We start from the raw sequence: 21,221 nt of genomic DNA on the forward strand, positions 1-21,221 counted from the left end.
TAATGGGCGGGAGATCTGCTCAAGAAAATATGGTAAAGAGTGAGAGGCAGGACACCTGCCCTCTTCCCCTGGCCCTGTGAACACATATGGCTACATGTACCCGCACACACACACAAATGTGCATGAACTACACACATACCACACACACACACACACACACACACACACTTTTTTTTTTTTTTTTTTTTTTACAAAAAACAAGTTTCATAAATGTGTTCTCTGTTCAGGGAGAAAAAAACAAATTAAGACTAGGTGTGTTTTTGCTCACACAGAGCATAGAGAGATCAGTTGTCGGAAGCTGACGAATGACGGGGAGGAGAGATTTTTCTGGGACACATCTGAAGCCATCTGGGCTATGAAACAGATGTGTATGTTACACCTTCGACAATTAAATTCTTGGCTAGACTCAGGCCTGCTGCCACTATCTCCCTTCCGATACACTTCAGACAGGAGAGAACTATGGAAAGATTCGGGGTGGATTGGTCAAAGATCCAAGGCTGCTTCCGCTTTTCCAGGGTGACATCATCCATCCCCGGAACAGAGTGACTCGCCCTTGCAGGTGGGCTGAGCTGGGGGAGGCGTCAACAGAGAAAAGGGAGTGGGCTGGAAGGGCTTCAGAACCACACCTGGAGGAGAATCCCTGCAGTTACATCCTCTGCCAGTAGGCGGAGCACCACTCAACACTTGCATCCCGTGTTTGCAGTTTGGCGTTTGGCAAAATGAACCATGAGTCTTCGCTAGCATGAGTTTGTTTTCCTTTTTTGCCAAAACTAATTCCAGAGCTGAGGATGTAGCTTAGTAGAGTGTTTACACAAAGTCCTGGGTTCGATCCCAGCACACGCTTAGACCAGATGTGACGGACCAATGCCCCATGCCCGGGGCAGTCTCTCACTGAAGTCGGAGTAAACAAAGCCAGCAAGTCCCCCGCAATCTTGTTTCCACTTGGGTTACAGTGTGTGTGATCATGCCTAGCCAAGCACTCAGGAGGTGGCAACAGGATGATCAGAAATTCAAGGACCTCCTTGTGTACATATCAGGTTTGAGGCTAGCCTGGGAAAAATGAAACCTTGTTTTGAAAGAAAAACAAAATAACCCCAAATCACTTCTTGAGAAATGAAGATGTTCAATGAGGACTCAGATTCTGCCAAAGCAGAGATGATCTGTTTTGCTAGGTTTTTGTGGGGGTCGGGGTAGGGGGGTGAAGGGGGGTTAGGGGGGTGGGCGGGTGGGAGTGGTATTATGGGTATATGTCTGATATCTGCATGGCAACTTAACATAGTTGAAAGCATATGAGTTCCTGCTGGCTCCGGTTGAAGAGACCCCCTGCACTTTTGACACGCAGAAGGGGTGTCATATGGTCACATTACCCCAGTACTTCACTTGCTGGCTGACTCCATGTTATGGAATGCGTAGGGAACCTGATACCTGAGTCCTCCAAATTCCTCAAGTGGCCCACAGAGACCCAGAGACTTTTCTCTATCGCTGAAGCAGAACGTATTAAATGATAAGAAGGCAAGTCCCAGAGAGCAGAACTACCCAGGCGGGAACAGAGACTAACCCAGCCCCCTCTCTTTCCAGAGCTTTCTCCTACCTGTCCCACACCATCCCCGATTTCACAGACAACTGCCTGATCAACATCATGAAGTGCGGAGATGACTTCTATGCCACCACAGAGACCAACTACATCAGGAAGATTAACCCCCAGACTCTAGAGACCCTGGAGAAGGTATCACAGGCTTACAGTCAGTGCCAACGTCTGACCCGAGAAAGGAACCCCACTCCCCACCCCCGGGGGAGGGCAAGCTGCCTATGAGGAGCTTACCGGAAGGTCCCCTCCTCTGATGCCATGGTGCTTGTTGTTCTATCTAAGAAGGAACTGTAGGGTCTTTGTGGCTGTCCTGGTTCCTGGTGGTTGTTGTATACAGCCCAGTCATGTGCAGTTTAAGTATAGTTCAGTTAACTGTGGAACACATGCACAATAGGGGTCCTAAAGATGGTTCCACCTACCGACACGGTAGCTATCTTATCTGATAAACTCTATGACATCCACAGATTAAAATCTCTTTACAATCTCTTTACAATGCCTTTCTCATGTGTCCCCCCAGGACTGGAGAGATAGCCCCATGGTTAAAAGTATGTACTGCCTTTAAAGATAATCAGAGTTCAGTTCTCAGCACCCAGGTTGGTGGATCACAACCATTTGTTAACTCCAGTTTGAGGGATCCAATGCCCCCCCTTCTGGCCGACAGGGGTACTGCACTCATAGGTGTGCACATACACACGTGCATGCACAGACATGTCACAATGCACACACACATATGTATGCAAATATACATACATAATTTTAAAAATAAATCTTTAGAGCATCTCCCCATCCCTAAAAGTGGCACAGACTAAGTGATTTAAGATAATAGATATCTACTGTCTGCATAAATGGAGGCCACAATTCTAAATCCAAAGTGTTGGCAGGGCCAGGGTCTGGTAGTTTGTAAGAGAGTATCCTTCCTGTATTTCCCAGCTCCTGGACTTATCACCAATCCTCAGTGTTCCTCAGCTCCTGGACATACCACTTTAGTCTCCATCTCCTCCATCCTGTGGTGTTATTCCCTTTGTGTCTGTATGCTTCAATTTCCCATGTTCTATAAGCACACAAGTCATGAGGTCACAGCTCACTCTCCTATGGTATGACATCATCTTCTGATTATACATTCAAAGATGCTACTGCCAAGTGAGGTCACAGTCACAAGCACTGGGGTTAGAACTTCCCTCTGTATATTTGGAAGACAAGCCAGAGTCATAGCCATGGCTCTTAGCACCCAGGGGTTCTACCCGCAGTGACCTGCAGAGGGAGGTATTACTCAGAAAGCAAGGGCACCTGCAGACAAAGCCTTCCTGGGAAGGGCTGGGCCGATATTCTCATGAAAATCAATAGACCCAGGTTCAGTTTGCTCCCGCCACTTCCTCAAAGCCACGGTGTTATCATAGGCATTTGAACGATCTGCTAAATTGAACACTTTCCTTAACTGGGAAATGACATCCAGTTCTGTGTAACTAGGTGGCAAGGGCCCAACTGATGCATGATGGGAAATACCGGCCGGGCCAGAGTCCCACCTAACTCTTGGCTGGCTGTGTTGTCCTGAAGAAGGACAAACAGCTAGTCTCTGGACATCCCATTGTTCTTCATCTGTGGTTCGTTCTGAGCAGGGTTCATAGTTCAACTTGCTAGTGGAATTCATGGTTTTAGTAAATGGTGTTATGGCCTCTGTTTCCAGAGTAATGCCCCGAGAGGCCTGGAGAGCAACATTTCCGCCTCTGTGGATCCAGCAGAGGGGAATTGAATGACTTAATGAAACCAGCACAGAGCACTAGTTGAAACTGGCTGGAAGATGACAATTTCCCTGCCCTGATCATTGTTGTGAGCCTTCTGTCACTATATGCTGAAGATCCTGATAAGACCAGAATGTGGGATGGGAACACACATACACACACACATGCCCGCACGCGCTACTAGCTTCCCAGACCTGATTAGCTACAGAAGCACCTCCTAGTGCCAAGTCACCTCAGGGCATGAGAGTAGCCATCTCTGTTTTTGTTGTTTTGATTTATTTTTTTTTTCAGAGAGGGTTTCTTTGTGTAGCACTGGCCGTCCTAGAACTTGCTCTGGAGACCAGGCTGGCCTAGAACTCACAGAGATCCTCCTGCCTCTGCCTTGCAAGTGCCAGGATTAAAGGTGTACACCACCACCACCTGGCTAAGACGTTTCTTTAAAGGCAAAGTATTCCTTTCTTTTCCAATCGGAAGATGTGCCCAGATCTAGAAAGATAAGCCTTTCTAGACCCAGGCTTAGTCAGGTGTTCCTTGGTGTTTTGGGTTTGGTTCCTTTAAGAGACAAGCCACACACACTCCCTCCCCCATCCGCTGAGGCAGGCTGATCTCCAGCTTCCGGCCTGAGCTCTCTCTCTTTTCCATCTTCCTCTCTGAGAGGCAGCTTCGCTTCTGCCTCTCTCCCCACTTCTCTGCCTCTTTCTCCTCTTCTCTCTCTCTCCCTCTCTCTGTCCCCCCTTCACCCTTCCTTCTCCATAACCCCCTGAATAAACATTCAACCTCACCCTGCATGTCACGTCTATCCATGTTTCTGTCTTCTGCCCGCCCGCCATGTGCCACCACTGCTCTGAGACCAGCAGCTGTCTCTGCCTGGGACTGGCTGCTCCCAGGGCCTGCTGTCTGCCACCACATGGCCCGCTACCACCATTTGGGACCTACAGCATTTCTGCTGCCTACTGCCACAGGGATCTTGCAGCATTTTTAAAAAAGAACAACACTTGGACCCCATGTTCTCCTCTTTGGAAGACGGAGTGGCTATTGTATTTTGCAGGTTGATTACCGGAAGTATGTGGCTGTCAACCTGGCGACCGCACACCCTCATTATGATGCAGCTGGAAACGTCCTTAACATGGGCACGTCCATCGTGGACAACGGGAGGACAAAATATGTCATGTTTAAGATCCCTGCCACAGTGCCAGGTAGGTCACTCTGGGATCTGACAAAGCAAAGACAGCTAAATGACCCTCGCTGATGAGCCCCCCCCCCATCTGTGTTTGTGACACACAGCTCAGTGTGATGTGGGAGTGATTTCTTACTAATAAAGAAACTGCCTAGGCCCATTTGATAGGCCAACCCTTAGGTAGGCGGAGAAAACAGAACAGGATGCTGGGAGAAAGAAGCTGAGTCAGGAGTCGCCATGATTCTCCCACTCCAGACAGACGCAGGTTAAGATCTTCTCTGGTAAGCCACCTTGTGGGCTACACAGATTATTAGAAATGGGTTAGATTAATATGTAAGAGCTAGCCAGTAAGAGGCTACAGATAACGGGCCAGGCAGTGTTTAAAAGAATACAGTTTCCATGTAATTATTTCGGGCATAAGCTAGCCATGCAGGCGGCTGGGTGCCGGGGACGCAGCCCCGCCGCTCCTATCACTACATCAGTGCAGAACTTTCCCCCATGGATTTTCCAGATGACCTTCCATTCAGGTTTGTCGTTTAGGCAAAATCCAAAAGTTCCTTCGGGAAGCACTCATTTTTCTCTTTTAACATGGAAGAGACATTTCTGAGGTTATTTTGGATAAAGGAAATCCTGTCGCTATTTTAACCTCCTGGGTTTTAGGCTCCAAGTCATGAAATCACTATTTAATTTATCCTCCCGCCCATCCATTCACCCATTGGTCCATCCATCTATCCATTCATGTATTCTCCTGCCCACTCAGTCAGCCACCCATCCACTCATCTATCCAACTCTCCGTTTATCTGTCCATCTATCCATCTACCCATTCACCTATCCTCTCATCTGTCACTCAATCATCCATCTCCCCATCTATTCACCTACCCACCAAACCATCCATCTATCCGTTCATCTATCTGTCCATCTATATAACCATTCCTCCATCCACCCACCTGTGTAGTTAATCATCTATCTATCTATCCATCTATCAATTTAGCGTATTCTAACTTTAGGGATGAGTTAGTCATTTCTTTTAAAGACTCCTGACAAACTTTTGCATGCCAAGATTGTACCACCCCCTCCATCCTGCAGCCAGGCTCCCAGGGCTGTTGGGGTGCTCAGCCCTGCTGGGATCCACTCCAGATCCACACCCTGTTCCTGGGGCCTTCTGGACCTCCTCCTCTTAGGGCCGGGTCCTGGAGCAAAGCCCAGGCCAGTGATTGCGTGTTCCTGAGGGGGAAGAGGGTGAGGCTCTCAACCACCTCTGTTTGTCCAGGACCCTCCTGGTTGCCACACCCAGCCGATGAGGCCTTAAAGGGCATTTGACCCGACCTTCTGGCCTAGGTAACAAGTTTCTATCTATGACTCTGAAAGTCCCTGCCTGCTCCCTACCCCTACAGTCTGTAAGAAACTACCAGGCTCTGCCAGAATCTGGAAGCACAGCCTCCCCCCTCCCCCAGGTCCAAAGGTGCCATGAATATTGTTCAGTGACCCTCACGTTACATGGGCTGGGGAAGGATGTGTGATCCAGATGTCCAGCATCCTGGCGTGCCAGGCAGCAGTCTTCTGGGCATTTTTATGTACTGCCTCATATGACAGGGGACCGTGAGACTCAGAAGATTAGGTGACATGGTGTTGGTCACATAGCTTACAGGAGCCCTGACATCATGCAAGAGGCCGTCTCAGCTTCCCGCTGGTGCAGGGGCATTCATGCTCTATATCCCAGACCTGAACCTTCCATCTTAGTTTGTTGTTTGTTCTGTGTTCTCCATTGCCAGAGAAACTAGCCCACAGCCCCACAGCATCCCCTCCCACCCGCCAGCTGTTTACAGCTGCACAGGTGGCCTCACAGAGGTGGGGACATTGACAGGGAACTCATTATAAATCAGCCCCAGGACTGGGTGGGGAGGCCTTTTGCCCAAGGCTGATTCATGCTTACAAGGGACTCACAAAAACAGAACACACACACACACACACACACACACACACACACGGCCATGGCCTTCAAGTGCCAGGAGAGCTGCACTTGTGAACTGTGAACTTGTGAACTGCAGTTAGAACAGGGGGTGGGTTACCCACCTGGTGGCTTACCCACCCTCTCACTCCTGCCCCACGTCTTGTTTTTTGTTTTGTTTTGTTTTGTTTGTTTGTTTGTTTTGTTTTTTGGGGGGTATGTTTCTCTCTAGTAACACAGGAGGATGTCAAGGCTATGACTTGGATCATAGAGCATTCCCCTCATTTGCCCATGTGTGCAATGGGCATCCTACAGTCTTGTTTAATTGCTGGGGTCCCTGTCAAAGTCCCTCATCAGACGGATGGAGGCGTGGCCCTGTCAGTAGAGCTCTAGCCCGGCAAGCAAGAGGATTTGAGTTTGGTCCCCAGAGCCTGTGTAGAAAGTCAGATGCAGTAACACACACTGGTAATCCTAGCACCGGAGAGGCAAAGCTGGGTGGACTCCTAAGACTCGCTAGTCTAACGTGTGGGCTCCAGGTCCTAGTGAGAACCCCTGTCTGAAAAAAGCAAGGGGAACACATATGAGAAGCAATGATAGCTCAGGTGGACTTCTGGGCCTGCGCATGCGCACACACTAGCCTCACCCCGGAGACACACAGGAGTCTCTTGACACAACGGGTAGTGAGTCCTCTGCTGTGTGTTTCGTTATGGGTAGTGTTAGAACAATGGGTAAAAACCCTGTGGAATATGTTGTGTCTACTGTCACCCCACAAAACACACATGGGAAGTTCATGCGTTTCCGGGAGGCTTGGTAGAAATGGAGTCTGGGGCCCTGGCCCAGGAACACGTTAAATTCTCCATTTGATCGCCATCCCCACAAGCTTCATATGTTCTTCCAAATGTGAGGAAAAGATGGCTCTGCCGTAGGGGGTCAGCAGATTCTGTTTCTGCCAAAGGACCAGAAGAAACTATCTAAGGCCCTGAGAACCAGCTCTCTGGTGTGTCGGTCACAGTTGCCCTACTGGCCTACTGTCCCCCCAGAAGCAGTCAACCATGGCAGAAAGCAGCGGGTGTGGCCGTGTTCCACAGAAGACTGTTTTCGTAAAAGCAGCTGGAGGTTAAGTTTAGTTCCCAGCCTGGAATGGGCACCGTTGGATCCTCGAGGCCTCCCTGGGTTAAGGTAGTGGTTTTTCAGGCTGGAGACCCAGAGTTCCACGTGGCAAGCAGGCTCTAGGAGAGTCTCTCCCGTCGTGGTATCTGGTCTTGTGGGCTCTTCCTCAAAGGTTTTCCTGAGGACACAGTCGGAGTGTAGGTGATGGTGCTGTCCGGCTACATTCCCAGGTTTGCTCTTCTCCAGGCACCGAGAAGAAAGGGAAGAGCCCCTTGAAGCACACGGAAGTGTTCTGCTCCATCCCCTCCCGCTCACTCCTCTCCCCCAGCTACTACCACAGCTTCGGAGTCACAGAGAACTATGTCATCTTCCTGGAGCAGCCTTTCAAGCTGGATATCCTCAAAATGGCCACCGCATACATGCGGGGAGTGAGCTGGGCTTCCTGCATGTCGTTCCACAGGGAGGACAAGGTGAGACCTTCCTGTCACCTACCCCACTCCAGGGATGCTTATTAGGAACATTGACTGCCTTTGTGTGTCTCTGCAGGAAGCTGCCACCATCTGGAGAGTTCAGGTGTTGGGATGGGTTCACTAAAGTGATCCTGAGTTCGGAAGTCCCTACTCCCAAGTGCAGATATCCTGGGAACAGGATGTGATCTTGGGCAAACAACTTGTCCCCAAACCGTCCCCAGATGGCCGCTATGGAATCAAGTCTTTCTCCATAGTTAGAGCCTACTCTCGTCATATATTGGGGGGCCTAGTGAGTCCAGGATATCAGTGATATTAAATATCAGGATAACTCTGGGTTCCATTGATGTTGAGTGAAAATATCTCCTTCAGTTAGAGACACCTAAGTGTCCCATGCTTATATACACGAGTGTGTACATGTATGTGCATGCATGAATGGGTGTTAAAACACACGTGCGAATGTACTTATGTGTGTATTTATTTAGTTGCTGTTGCTACTTTTGACAAATGTCCAGTGATTCTCAGTGTCATCTATTCAAATAACACACTAGTATAGAAAGCCGAATATATAATCTCTTTCTTGGGCTAGGAATGTAATTCAGCTGGGAGAATGCTTGCCTAGCATACATGAAGCCCCGGGTTCAATTCCCAGTACTGTATAAATTGGGCAGGGTGGTGCTTGCCTGCAATCCCAGCACTCAGAGGAAGCAGAGACAAGAGGGTCAAGAGTTCAAGGTCATTCTCAGCTATACAGCAAGTTCAATGCCAGCTTGGGCTATGTGAGACCTTGTCTCAAAATTATCATTTTTTCTAAATCCCCTTCCCACAAGACTCCCCTCTCCTACCTTCCTTCCTCCCTCCTTTCCCGGAGAAAGGCACTTTCCATCAACTTTGTCTCAGTGCCTTCTGGACACTCACGCCCACTTTAACCTCTAGGTACAAATATGCCAGCTACCCCCTGTAAGGCCATCCTCTGCCTCCTCAGGAGGAGAAGGGGGCAGATGAGGTCAACCACTGCTTAAACCTTCTAGCAGTTTTTCCTATTTCTCAGAATAACATTCAAGGGCTCCACTCGCCACTCCTCTGCCCCCTCTCTCTCACCCCCTGCTAAGGGCCTCTTTATCTTCTGTTCCTCTGTTATGAGGTGGCTTCCTCCCTCACTGGTCTCACTCCCAAAGCCTTCTTTCCTGAGCCTACCTGCAGGAAATCCCACACTGGCTTCTTCTAGGTCTCTACCACTACTGCCTTTTTCTTGAGAGCGCCCTTCATCCTTCAGATTTTATTACAGATTTTACGTTTCTGTGGGTTCCACCTCACTCGTATATACTGTCCTCAAAGGAGTGGCTTTTTGTCTCTATGGTTCCCAAAGAAGCGCCTGGGACTCAGAAGGACTTCTGTATTTGTAGCATGAATGGACAGGACAGAGAAGCCTACTCAAGTTGAGTACACCCTGTATCCGTCTCCAGAGACACTGGGGCTGCCCTGCTCCAGGAGCTTGGAGAGCTATAAGCCTGCACTCTGTGACTAGGGAGGCCCTGGGCTACTGGGGCCCAGGCTCTAGAAGTCAGTAGAGAGTGAAATCTTTTATAAAAAATATCCAAGTGTCTGGCCTGGGTTTGGGGTCAGAGGGGAGACAATGCCTAAACCAATCACCCTGGTGCTGACCTGTCCACACTGACACTCCCCACCCCTGTGATGTCACAGCTCTCCTCTGGCCTCTGGGAGAGGGAAGAAAACAGCTAGACCAAAGAAACCACTTCCTCCTTCAGGAAGGAAGTTAAGCAAGAACTGCCAAAAGAGAACACACACACACACACACACACATACTCTCACACACACACAGATATGCACATGCATACTCACACACACAGATACACAGACACACATGCATACTCACATATGCAGATACACAGACACATACTCACACACACATAGATACACAGACACATACTCACACAGATACACACACATGCATATTCACACACAGATACACAGACACATACACACATACACACACAGATACACAGACACACACAGACACGCACACATGCATACTCACACACAGATACATACAGACACACATGCTCACACACAGATACACAGGCACACATATACACGGGGTATGGGGAGTATCAGACAACTGACCCATCGAGCTAGCAAATTAGCACCCAGGGTGATTCCAGCCTGGTAGCACACAGCCAGGTCACCCTGGGACAGATGCAGCTCCCTAGCTAGACCTGGGCCTGTTCCATTGCAGCCCTGGGGCCAGGTGGGGGTGGGTGTGACTAGCAGCCCTGGGGAGCGGACTCTGCTCTGCTGTGTGTGCATGTGCGGGAGAGGGGACCGAAGAGCAGAGCACTAGATGTTTGGGGACTCCAGTTCCAGGTGGAGACTGCACTTAGCAGGTTCCACCAGCGCAATTGTCCCCAGGGAACTTGTCTGTCTGCCCCTGGAACCATGGGAAAGCCGTCCTCCTGTGGCCTCTGTATGGCCGTTCAATGAAGGCTCCTACCTGCCTGTCAGTTTCTTTGTTTTGCTTTGTTTTAATTTTTACTTATTTAATTGTGTATGTATGTGCTTGCATGTATGTTCCTGTGTGTGTGTGATACCTTAGGACACCACCTACCTTATTTTTTTGAAACAGTGTGTCTTACTGGCCTGTGGCTTGCTAATTCAGCTAGATTATTCAGTCAGAAAGCACCACAGACCCTCCTGTCTTGGCCCCACCCCACGCCTTAAGCACTGGGATTATAGGTGGCCGCCAGGACTCCTAATTTCTACACACAGGTGCTAGGGTTCTAACTCAGGTCCTCAGAGAAAACTCTACCAACTGAGCCATCTCCCCAGCCCCTTGTCTTAATCTTTATTAGCAAGTCCTCATTATATAACGTGGTGGATTTACACCGGTATTTTCATTCAACTGTATCATGTACTCTGACTGTGTGCATCCCCTACCCATCTTCTGCTTTCATCCACACACATGCATTCCCAAATATATACAAATATAATCGTGAAAAAAATTTTCGTCTACGTGTGGCCAGCTTGGCTGATTTCATAATTTGGCCATTGTGAATAGCACTGCCTGGCATTCTGAGGTGAATACGGAGCTCAGAATGGGGAAAGGGACATCCGTAGGGCCCTAAGCTAGGGCAGGCCTGGCTGCTGCGATGTCACCATGCCAGGTATATCAGAGAGTGAGCTGACCACTGGGTCTTCTTTCAGACTTACATTCATATCATCGACCAGAGGACCAGGAAGCCTGTGCCAACCAAGTTCTTCACGGACCCCATGGTGGTCTTCCACCATGTCAACGCCTATGAGGAGGATGGCTGTGTTGTGTTTGACGTTATCGCCTATGAAGACAGCAGCCTCTATCAGCTCTTCTACCTGGCCAACCTGAACCGGAACTTCGAGGAGAATTCCAGGATGACGTCAGTGCCCACCCTCAAGAGGTTTGCTGTACCGCTCCATGTGGACAAGGTACTGTGTTCTCTGTTCTCTGGACAGCCCTGAACCTGGGCTGAAATTTTCCTGGATGCTTGTTAACATTGAACTTCCAAATGAACTGGGCTTTCTTTGTTTTGTTTTTCTCTTTGCTCTGCTTTGTAGAGCAGAGGACAGAACCCAGGACCTCACGCATAACAGATAAATTCTTTGCCACTGAGCAACATATCCCTGCCCCAGCCCTAAACTAGTCCTTAAAAAAAAAAATTCATTGCTTTTCTAAAAGCAGCTATGTTCTGTAGAAACTGTAGAAAATCTAAGTAAGAAAAAAGGAAAGTCCTTTTTAAACCTGTCTGGGAATGGTAACATAGGCTGTGTCGCCAGCACTGAGGAGGTAGAGGCCAGCCTTGGCTACGTAGCCAGACCTTGTCTCAAACAAATTATCTCTTTAAACCCACCATGCAAGATGGTCACTGTGAATGTGTTTGTGTTGACTCCGGTCTCTTTAGACACGCCTCATATGTGTATAGATACATACATACATGTACATGTACATTTTATATTTTAATTGCATCTTTTTAGCGGTTTTATTGAGGTATAATCCACACACTACAGACTTGATCCATTTAAAGTATTCAATTCATTGTCATTCGTTTTTAAACCCTTAGAGAAATCCCATCCCCTTTACCCCTTAGCTATCAGCTCCCAGAAACTCTCCCCTTACCCCAGGCAACCGTGGATCTCCTCCCAGCCTTAAAGGTATATCACCTGACCAAGCCCATTATGCTGGCAGAATCTGCCAGCACACGGCCTGGCCCTACTGGCTTCCCTGACTCAGCAATGTATTCTGTGTTGCCCATATGATGGTGTGCATCCACACTTGGTTTTCTCTCATGGCCAAGTGTGTGCACACCATCTTGCCTTCTGCCTTTTGTATCAGTTATATACCGAGGCGTCTCTCTGTGTTTCCATCTTGAGTATTCAGCGGATGGTCCAGCCAGGGACCCATCATGGCCAGCTTGCATGATGCCCCTGCTGCATCGTTCTTCACCCTGTCGGGACTCTCAGGACAGGAGACCTTCTCAGCCAGGGTACTGCTGTCGCGGCTCTGAGCAGAAGGAAGCTTCTGGCCCCAGAACTCACTGACTTCATGACATAATTAATTTAAATGGAACCAAATTGAACTCAATTAAACTGCGGTGGCTCCCGCTTACTAGAGGAGAGCTGCATGCCAGGCGCTTCGCTGGGCGTTTTAATCTCGCGTGGTTTGTGTTACATCACTTGGTGACCAAAGCAACTTATGGGAAAGCTTGAAAGCCTCGTTTTACAGCTGTAAAAACTGAGAGTCAGAGATAAAGGACCGTGTCCCTGGCCACGGTGCAAGGTTAGAACCTGGACCAATCACTAAAGGTGAATCTGTACCCGAAGAGGAACAGGAAATCGGTTGTTCACCCTTGCAGGCCTCCCCCCTGGAGAACAGCTCTCCACAACCCAGGGAGCCTTTTCTCACACTCGTCTCTGGGTTCTGTAGTGCAGGGGTTCAGCCCAGCTGGGGGGCCAGTCCAGGGGGCAGAAGAGTCAGGATTTGCACCCAGGTTTGTGGGTCCCCAATTTCGGCTCTTTCCTCTCTGACAACTCTCCCTGTGTCTCTGCCCATGGCCTCTGCCACTTGTCACATCACTCTGACTTCACATCTAGAATGTCTTTGTTGGCGTTTGAATCAACTGACTGGTCATTAGGCCGTGTGAAAGGGAACATGTCACTCACCAGGGAAAGCGGCCCTGCCTGCTGCGGAGAGGAGAGGAGCGCAAATGAGATCTGAGAGCCCAGCAGAGGTCTGTAGCTCCAACTGAGGCTGCCTCCTCCCAAGGGCTGACTTCGGAAAATAAATGTAGGCTTGGGTTTCTATTGCTGTGATGAAACACGGTGACCAAAATCAAGTTGAAGATGAAAGGGTTCCTTTGGCTGGCATAGCCCATCACTGAAGGAAGTCAGGACAGGAACTCAAACAGGGCAGGAACCTGGAGGCAGGAGCTGATGCAGAGGCCATGGAAGGGTGCTGCTTACCGGCTTGCTCTCTATGGCTTGCTCAGTCAGCTTTCTTATAGAACCCAGGACCACCAGCCCAGGGATGGCACCGCCCACAATAGGCTGGGCCCTCCCCCATCAAGCACTAATTAAGAAAATGCCTTACAGTCAGATATTATGGAGGCATTTTCTCAATTAACTTTCAGATAACTCTAATTTGTGTCAAGCTGAGATAAAACTAGCCAGAGCAGGGGTGTTAGTCAGAGGTAGAAAGAATGCTTAATACTCTGAGATACTGGGTTTCATTCCTGATCTGGCATTGGGCAAGAATGAAGGAGCCAAGCAGCTGGGCATGGTGGTACATGCCTATAACCCCAGCACTCAGGAGACCGGAGCAGGAAGATTGTAAGGTCAAGTCTGGGTTGATAGGCTACCTGGTGAGATCTTCTTTTAAAAAAAAATTTGCTGTTGTTGTTGTTTTAATTGGAAAAAAAAAGGAAGGAAGTGGTTAAATGGAACTCGTTGGTGCTGGTCTGTACTCCCAACTACTCAGGAGGCTGAAGCAGGAAAACCTGAAATTTTAAGGCCAGCCTGGACGACTCAGTGAGATCCTGCCTTAAAATAAAAATAAATCTAACAATTAGGAAAAGGGTTTCATATAGTTCAATGATAGTGTGCTTGCCTAGCAAACACGAGGCCCTGGGTTCAGTTGTTTCACAGTTCTGCTAAAATATGGGGGTAAGGGGCACTTAAAACTATCAGAAAACCACCCTCATGGTAAGGGCTATTTGAGTGATCCATGGCACCCCATAAAGTCACCCCCAGCCCTGACCTCTTGCACCCCTTATGCTGGGAAAGCCCCACAATGCGGCACCGAGGACTGTCTTCTGGTGCAGGCAGAGAGTGTCACAGAGCACACAGGGCATGAGTCACGAGGCTGAACTCAGGCCAGGGCCGATGCCAGAAGAGGGACAACGTTCCCTCCCTGCCCCCATGTAAGGCTTTGCACCCTTTGATCACGGGGGAGAATGGCTACTTCTCAGAGCCAAGCTTGAGCGGTGTGTGTGTGTGTGTCTTTAAAAGCCACCTTGTAAGCCACCAGGCGCTTTGAAATCAGCAAAGAAGAGCAAAGCCTCGCATGGGTGGCTCTGACCACGCTGCTTAATTGCTGTTTATTGTCCCTTAAAGATGGCTTCTTGGCTTTCAAGTCACTCAGCTGCCTGGCTGTACAAATGGGAAAGCTGGGTAGGTGGACACAGCCGCACACACCCTGCTCCGAGGGCCTGGCTCCATCCTAACCATGGGTTAGGAACATTGGTCCTTCTCAGAGGCTCTCTACTGGGGGCCTCTGCCCATTAGTGTCCCCTCTGCCTGCCCCACTGACCTATTCCAGAGCCCTGCCTGTTCTCCCTGCTTACAATTTGGAGTCATCTGCCGCAATTTCCCAGCCCACGCTCAGGACAGTATCAGCAGAACCTCCCTGCTACTGTACCAGTGGACGTGAGGATCCTGAGTGATTGCAGCACAGGCTGAAAAAACTCTCTGGGCCTAAAGAGCTCCTCATCCTTTGGGTCTCTGTGCCATCGCCCCCTGGGGGCATGCATACACTGTGATACCCCCTAGGGTGACACTCTACTCGGCAGGACAGGCTTGTTTGATTCACCTCTTGCTGCTGAAGTACGGGCTCCTGGAGGGCAGGGACTCTGTCTTGCAGCAAGCCATCCTTGCATTTAAAAACTCTTAAACATAACCAGCTCACAAATCACAATCCCAGAGAACCTAGACAACAATGAGGACTCTAAGAGAGACATACATGGATTTAACCTACATGGGTAGTAGAAAAAGACAAGATCTCCTGAGTAAATTGGGAGCATGGGGACCATGGGAGAGGGCTGAAGGGGAGGGGGAAGGCAGGGAGGGGAGCAGAGAAAAATGTAGAGCTCAATAAAAATCAATAAAAAAGTCAGTCTGTAGGCAAAAAAAAAAACAATTCTTAAACATGGGGAAATAAATGAATGAATGAATGAAAAACATGAAGCAAGGTCTATAAGAGGGCACAGTTCCGTCAGCATTTGCATTTCCCAGTGAGCATTGCTCTACACCCAGAGCAGATGATGGGAGATTATTCTCAGAGATCCAGGACCTCCTGGTCACCCCTGATCCTCAGACCAGCTGAGGTCAAGGGAAGGCAGTGTGTAAACCCCTCCTCCCCCCAACCCCAGCTATTTATGTAGGGCTGCGGGCACCTGAGGTGTGGCTCTGCAGGGGAGGAGCAGTGGCAGGGAGGAACCTAGGCATGTCCAGACAGTGGGGCGACGGCCCTGCCTTCATACTGAAGAGCGCCGTAGCGTGTTAGAAATAGATTTGTGAGCATTGGCTGTCATGGGTCAGAGGCTGTCACAGTAGGCAGCGAGCCAGAGCGACATTGGATCCTGGACCGGTAGATTTGGGCTTTGTTTCCAAAGGCAGTGAATCTCTGAGGATAAGATGAAATAGAATCCGTGGAGAGTGTGCTGAATGCTGGGCCCTGTGGGAAATAGCTTTTCTCCCTCGAGACATTGGCAATAGGAAGCTTCTCTGAGATTGTTACTTCTGAGGCCTCAGTCTGTCCCTTCTATCTCCAGCAAAGTTCTAAGAACCAAGGGATCATGCCTACTATAAAAGGCATCTCTTTATCACACCTACCTATACTTTGGCTAACTGGGGTACCAACCTGTTTGAGAAACTGTTGCTGGTGTGCCCATGAGGGTCTGGTGGGACTGGTTGGGACTTAGAGTCCTGGGCAGGGCATCTGCGTAGGTCCAGTCCGAGCCTGGAATGAGAAGCTCTCACTGGGTCATTTCATCTGGCTGAGAGCTAAGGGGTCCTGGACATCTCCATTCGTACTTCTTCCTCCAGGGCAGCCTATGAGCCAGAACCTGCTATGCTGCTGGAATGTTCTCCCTGTCCATCACGGTAGCTATCAATTGCCGGTGTGGTGGTGGAGCCTGGAGATGTGGCTAGCATTGGGGTCCATGGAAGTTTCAACCTCACTTTACCTCATTCTAAAGTCTCAGTAGCCGCATGTGGCTCTTCTCTCTTTCATTTCCTTCTCTTGGTCTCAGCTTCCTTTGCTACAGACTGAGGGATTTGAACTGGGTCAATCTTTAAAGACCCCTGCAATCCAACTATGGAAATGCAGCAAACTTTCTCTTTCCAGAAAAAGGAGAGCTGCGAGCATTAAAATAGGTTGGTTTTAGAGCTCGTGTGTTAGACAGAACAGCTCCCCGTGACAAAGACCCATGTGTCTTGGTAGGAGAACGATTTGGTCTTACTTAATCAGTGTGCAAGGTTTGGGCCTAGGGCCTGTGGGCCTCAGCTTGGTCTATTGCTCCAGGCCCTACAAATTTTAAGAATGGTTCACCGCTTTGCCGATTCATACTGCAACCCAACGAGTTATTCTTTATCCTGAAGTCTACAGTTAAGAGGGAAAGTTGCTTGCCCAACGCCAAAGAGTCATCGTTGGGATTGTGTCAGGATTTGAATTCATTCTGTTGTTAACTACAATGACTCTGGCTGGGGACCAGATGCTTACATAACCATAAATTTCTGAGATCAGGCAGAACCCACTGTGTTTCACCCAGCACCCCATTTACAGACAGGGAAGCCAACCCACTGGGGCCAAGGGTCTTTTCAAACTCACATAGCAAGTTAAATGAATTCTGATTCCACACAGAAGCTGGTATCTCCATGGGAGTGGGGGTAGGGGCAGATTTCTGAGCTCACTGCTTCCCCCCCTGGAAGTTCCCTCTGGCATCAGGATTGCGGGCAAACTTTTGGGATTTTTCGCTAAATTCTGGCTGATTTCTTGTCAACGTTGAGCAGAGTTGGCTGCTAAAAGCAGCCAAGTCATGTTAGGTTACTGCTGTGTGTGGAAAATTAAAAGTTTATCCCTTAACCAGTCTGACAAGTTTCAGGCTGGAGCCAGAACAGTCTCTGTAGACCAACTCCCTGTGAGTCAAGGTTGGACATGCCTTGGGCAGGGAGGGGCTGGCACAGGGTGCTGCTGTCACGTGCCTAGCAAGCCACGGGCCCAGTATAAGCTGTTACAATGTACCCAGCAAGGGGCTACTTGGTTCACAGACTTGGTTTCATTGGATTCTTCAACCAAACTGCAAAGCATGCATGTTCTTTGTCCCTTGACCACTGGAAGTAAGGAAAAGCTTATTAAGTCTTATATTCACTTCCTGGGTGCTGTGTGTCATGCGTTGAAGGAAATCTGGTCTCTGATGTCATGGAAAAAATGACCACAAAGAGGGACAAAGCTTCATGAATGAAATAATCAGAGCCTGGACTGCTGTGCCAAGGACACAGCAGGTTCAGATTGAGCAGTTAGGGAGGAAGATGTTTGAGCTGAGACCTATGGGAAAGGGCCCCTCGCTCCGCCCTCTGTCCAAAATACTCATGCTTCTGAGAGAATCTCAATGTGAAGGCATGAGCCCAGGCTTTGCTTCTCTCTGTATGACTTTTGATAAGTCACTTTCCGTCTCCGAACCTCAGCTTCTGCTCCTAACAATCAAAGGATTGAACTAGATGAATAATCTCCAAAGACCCCTTCAACTCAGCTGCCATGATGTGGTTAACTTTCTCTCTTTCCCAGCAAAAGAGCTGCTGCCATTCACGTAGGTTGTTGGGGGGCTGGGGAGGTGATTCAGTCTACAAAGTGCCTTGCTACGCAAACATGAGGAACTGGGTTCCGTCCCTAGTATCCACATGAAATACAAGCATGGCATTGAGTACCTGTAATCCCAGCACTGGAGATGTAGAGACAAGCAGATCTCTGAAGCTGTCTGGCCAGCTAGTAAAGATAATTGATGGATCCCAGGTTCAGTAAGAAACCTGTATCAAAGGAAGCTTAAGAGGTGGAACCCTCTCCACCCCGCTTAGCTGCTCAAGGACCCACCATCACGAAGGACACAATAATGATCTGAGGGTCCTCACCAGGAAGTTCATGACTAACCTTTTGCTTCAGAGGAAACATATGGTCATTGATGGCTCTAGGAAGACAAAGTGCCAAAGACGGAAATGCAGGAAAAGATAGCCACAATGTATAAGACCACACAAATTAGCATCTTTGTATTTGAATTCCGAACTCACTTTGGTGGGAGCAAGACAGTGGCTTTGGTGTGATCGATGATTCTTTGGGTGATGCAAAGAAGAATGAGCCTAAACCCAGACTTGCAAGACTTGGCCTATACTAGAAGATGACTTCCAGGAAGCATGGAAGGGAAAGTGGGTACAGACTGAGGAAGATCAGGGGGACCGCAGAGGCTGAAAAGCAAAAGGAGTAGAGACCCTGCCATGTGGTTTTTTTTTTTTTTCTGTTGTGGTGGGACAGATTTCTAAAATCTAGAAATTTGCATGTGAAAAAATAACAAGAGGGGATGCAATGGAAAAAGACACCGAGGGCCAACCGCTGGCTCCATACACAAGCACACACACACTAGACACATAACACATGCCCACAGAGGAAAGACACCGAGCTCCAAACACTGGTTCCATACACAACCACACATACACTAGGTAATGCACATGCCGACAGAGAAGAAACAGGTTGTTTTTAATGCTAAAATGATGTTGAAAATTTGGATAGACAAGTCAGCCATAGTAATAATAATTTAATGGTATTCTATCATCTGGTTTCTCTTTCCACCCATGCAGTGGCTCAGAACCAAGTGTGCTCCAAAAATATTCAGTGAGAGACCCCCCCTCTAGCCATGAGGTGGTGGTGCACGCCTTTAATCCCAACACTCAGGAGGCAGAGGCAGGAGGATCTCTGTGAGTTCCAGGCCAGCCTGGTCTACAGAGCAAGTTTCAGGACAGTCAGGGCTTCACAGAGAAACCTTGTCTCAAGAAAGAAAGAAAGAAAGAAAGAAAGAAAGAAAGAGAGAGAGAAAGAAAGAAAGAAAGAAAGATCATACACACACACCATTCGTTGCTATTCTTGATGCTGGATTCAACCTCACTGGAAAATCTTCCTGCTTCCTCTTTAAAACTCTAAGCAAGCCCATCAAAAGGAGTTATATTAGACTTGAGAGTGATTNAGGGAGGGAGGGAGGGAGAAGAAAGACGGGAGGAAGGGAAGGAGGGAGGGAAAGAAGAAAGGCCCCCTCTAAAGAAAAGATACTTACATTGCATTTAAATTGCCTTCTGTTCTGATCTCAGACTTGCTCAGAACACAACACATCACTTTATACAATGTATCCATTCTCTATATGCTACCCACCTATTAGTCATTCTGTAGTTGTCTCGGTTATCAGGTCAGTGCTGTTAGTTGCAATGCTGTTGGTTGCAACACTTACACAAAGTCTTCGTGTTATCTGAGTTTCAGGACATCATGGAGGGATTGGAAGGAATCCTCTGAGAGTGATACTGTAGACCTACTGTGTTGCCGCAAAAATGTCCTCATCAACAAAAATGTTTATCTGGGTTCTACTGCGAACCATTTGGCAGATGATGCCACTTAATCTTTGCAATCAGTCGAAGACGTGCATACTATTATCTTCATGATACACAGAAGGACCTCGGACCACAGAAACACTAATTACTTGCCCCAAAGTCTCAAGCTTAGGATGTGACAATGAGGGAAGTCTCCTCCCCTACCTGCTCTGTTGTCCAGATCTGTCACATTTTCTCACATTCCCGTCCCAGTGTACCTCATTAGCATACGTGGCTGGGCTCAGACCAAGTGTGCTGTTTGTTCCCAGGCAGTCTCTCACTGTAACATCCTTAGCATTATCTGTTACTGCAGACTCCGCAAACACCCGTCGGAGGATGGAAGCAGCTTTTTGCGGGTGAATCATCCAGCATTTAAAAAAAAAAAGAATATTCTCTTTGGAGCATATTGTTTCCTTAGAGAGATAAAAAGCTTAGATAGGTTCTGACTGTAAGCTTTGGAAGAGTCTGTTCCTGTTGCCAATCCCCATTCATTTTAAAGCGATGGTTGCATTTTTAAATGTATTTATTTAACTTGTATCGGTGATTTGTATTTTTTGTCCCCGCACTTCTGTATACAGTGCCTCTTGGGGGCCAGAAGGGGGCATTGGATCCCAGGGACTGAAGTTAACAGATGTTTGTGAGCCACCTTGTAGTACTAGGACTAGAACTCAGGTCCTCTGGAAAAGCCGGGCCATCTCTCCAGCCCCAATCCTCATTGTTGTTGTTGTTGTTGCTGCTGCTGCTGTTTTCGAGGCAGGGTTTCTATGTATAGCTCTGGCTGTCCGCAAACTTGCTCTGTAGACCAGGCTAGCCTCGAGCTCAGGGATCCACCTGCCTCTGTCTCCTGAGTGCTGGAATCAAAGGCATGTACCACCACTGCCCAGTGGACCTCACTATCTTTAACTAAGAATAACAGCGATGAAACAGCTGCTTCCTGTGGTTACTGAGAGGCCAAGCACCATGCTATGTTTGGAAGCTCTGCTCAAGAGCATATGATCAAGCAAGGGTTTGTGGGAATAATCTTTTATGTTGTTGTTTTTAACTTACTCTTTTCAGAATGCAGAAGTGGGCTCAAATTTAATCAAGGCGACATCTACAAGAGCAACAGCCTTGAAGGAGAAAGAAGGTCATGTCTACTGCCAGCCTGAAGTTCTCTATGAAGGTAGGATACATTCTTTCTCACTGAGAGGCCCAGAACCCCTCTCTGTGATGCCTCCCTTTCATGCAGGGATAGGGAAGAGCA

General features: G+C 48.5%; 1 protein-coding gene and 1 pseudogene across 2 annotated transcripts in view; both read left to right on the forward strand.

Moving 5' to 3' along the window:
- Bco1 (beta-carotene oxygenase 1) overlaps positions 1–21,221 on the forward strand; it is a 45,420-nt gene that overhangs the window by 6,996 nt on the left and 17,203 nt on the right. For both annotated transcript variants that reach the window (XM_050144087.1, XM_050144085.1), the window contains exons 4-8: positions 1,579–1,726; positions 4,376–4,523; positions 7,809–8,032; positions 11,252–11,509; positions 21,035–21,140. In XM_050144087.1, coding sequence (XP_050000044.1) covers positions 1,579–1,726; positions 4,376–4,523; positions 7,809–8,032; positions 11,252–11,509; positions 21,035–21,140 — 884 coding nt within the window. The remainder of the gene's footprint in view (positions 1–1,578; positions 1,727–4,375; positions 4,524–7,808; positions 8,033–11,251; positions 11,510–21,034; positions 21,141–21,221) is intronic.
- LOC126502804 (40S ribosomal protein S24-like) lies at positions 17,461–19,445 on the forward strand (annotated as a pseudogene).

The sequence above is a fragment of the Alexandromys fortis genome, unplaced genomic scaffold (genome assembly GCF_014885135.2).
Source record: "Alexandromys fortis isolate MF-2015 unplaced genomic scaffold, M_Fortis_MF-2015_v1.1 scaffold_1, whole genome shotgun sequence".
Taxonomy (NCBI): Eukaryota; Metazoa; Chordata; class Mammalia; order Rodentia; family Cricetidae; genus Alexandromys; species Alexandromys fortis.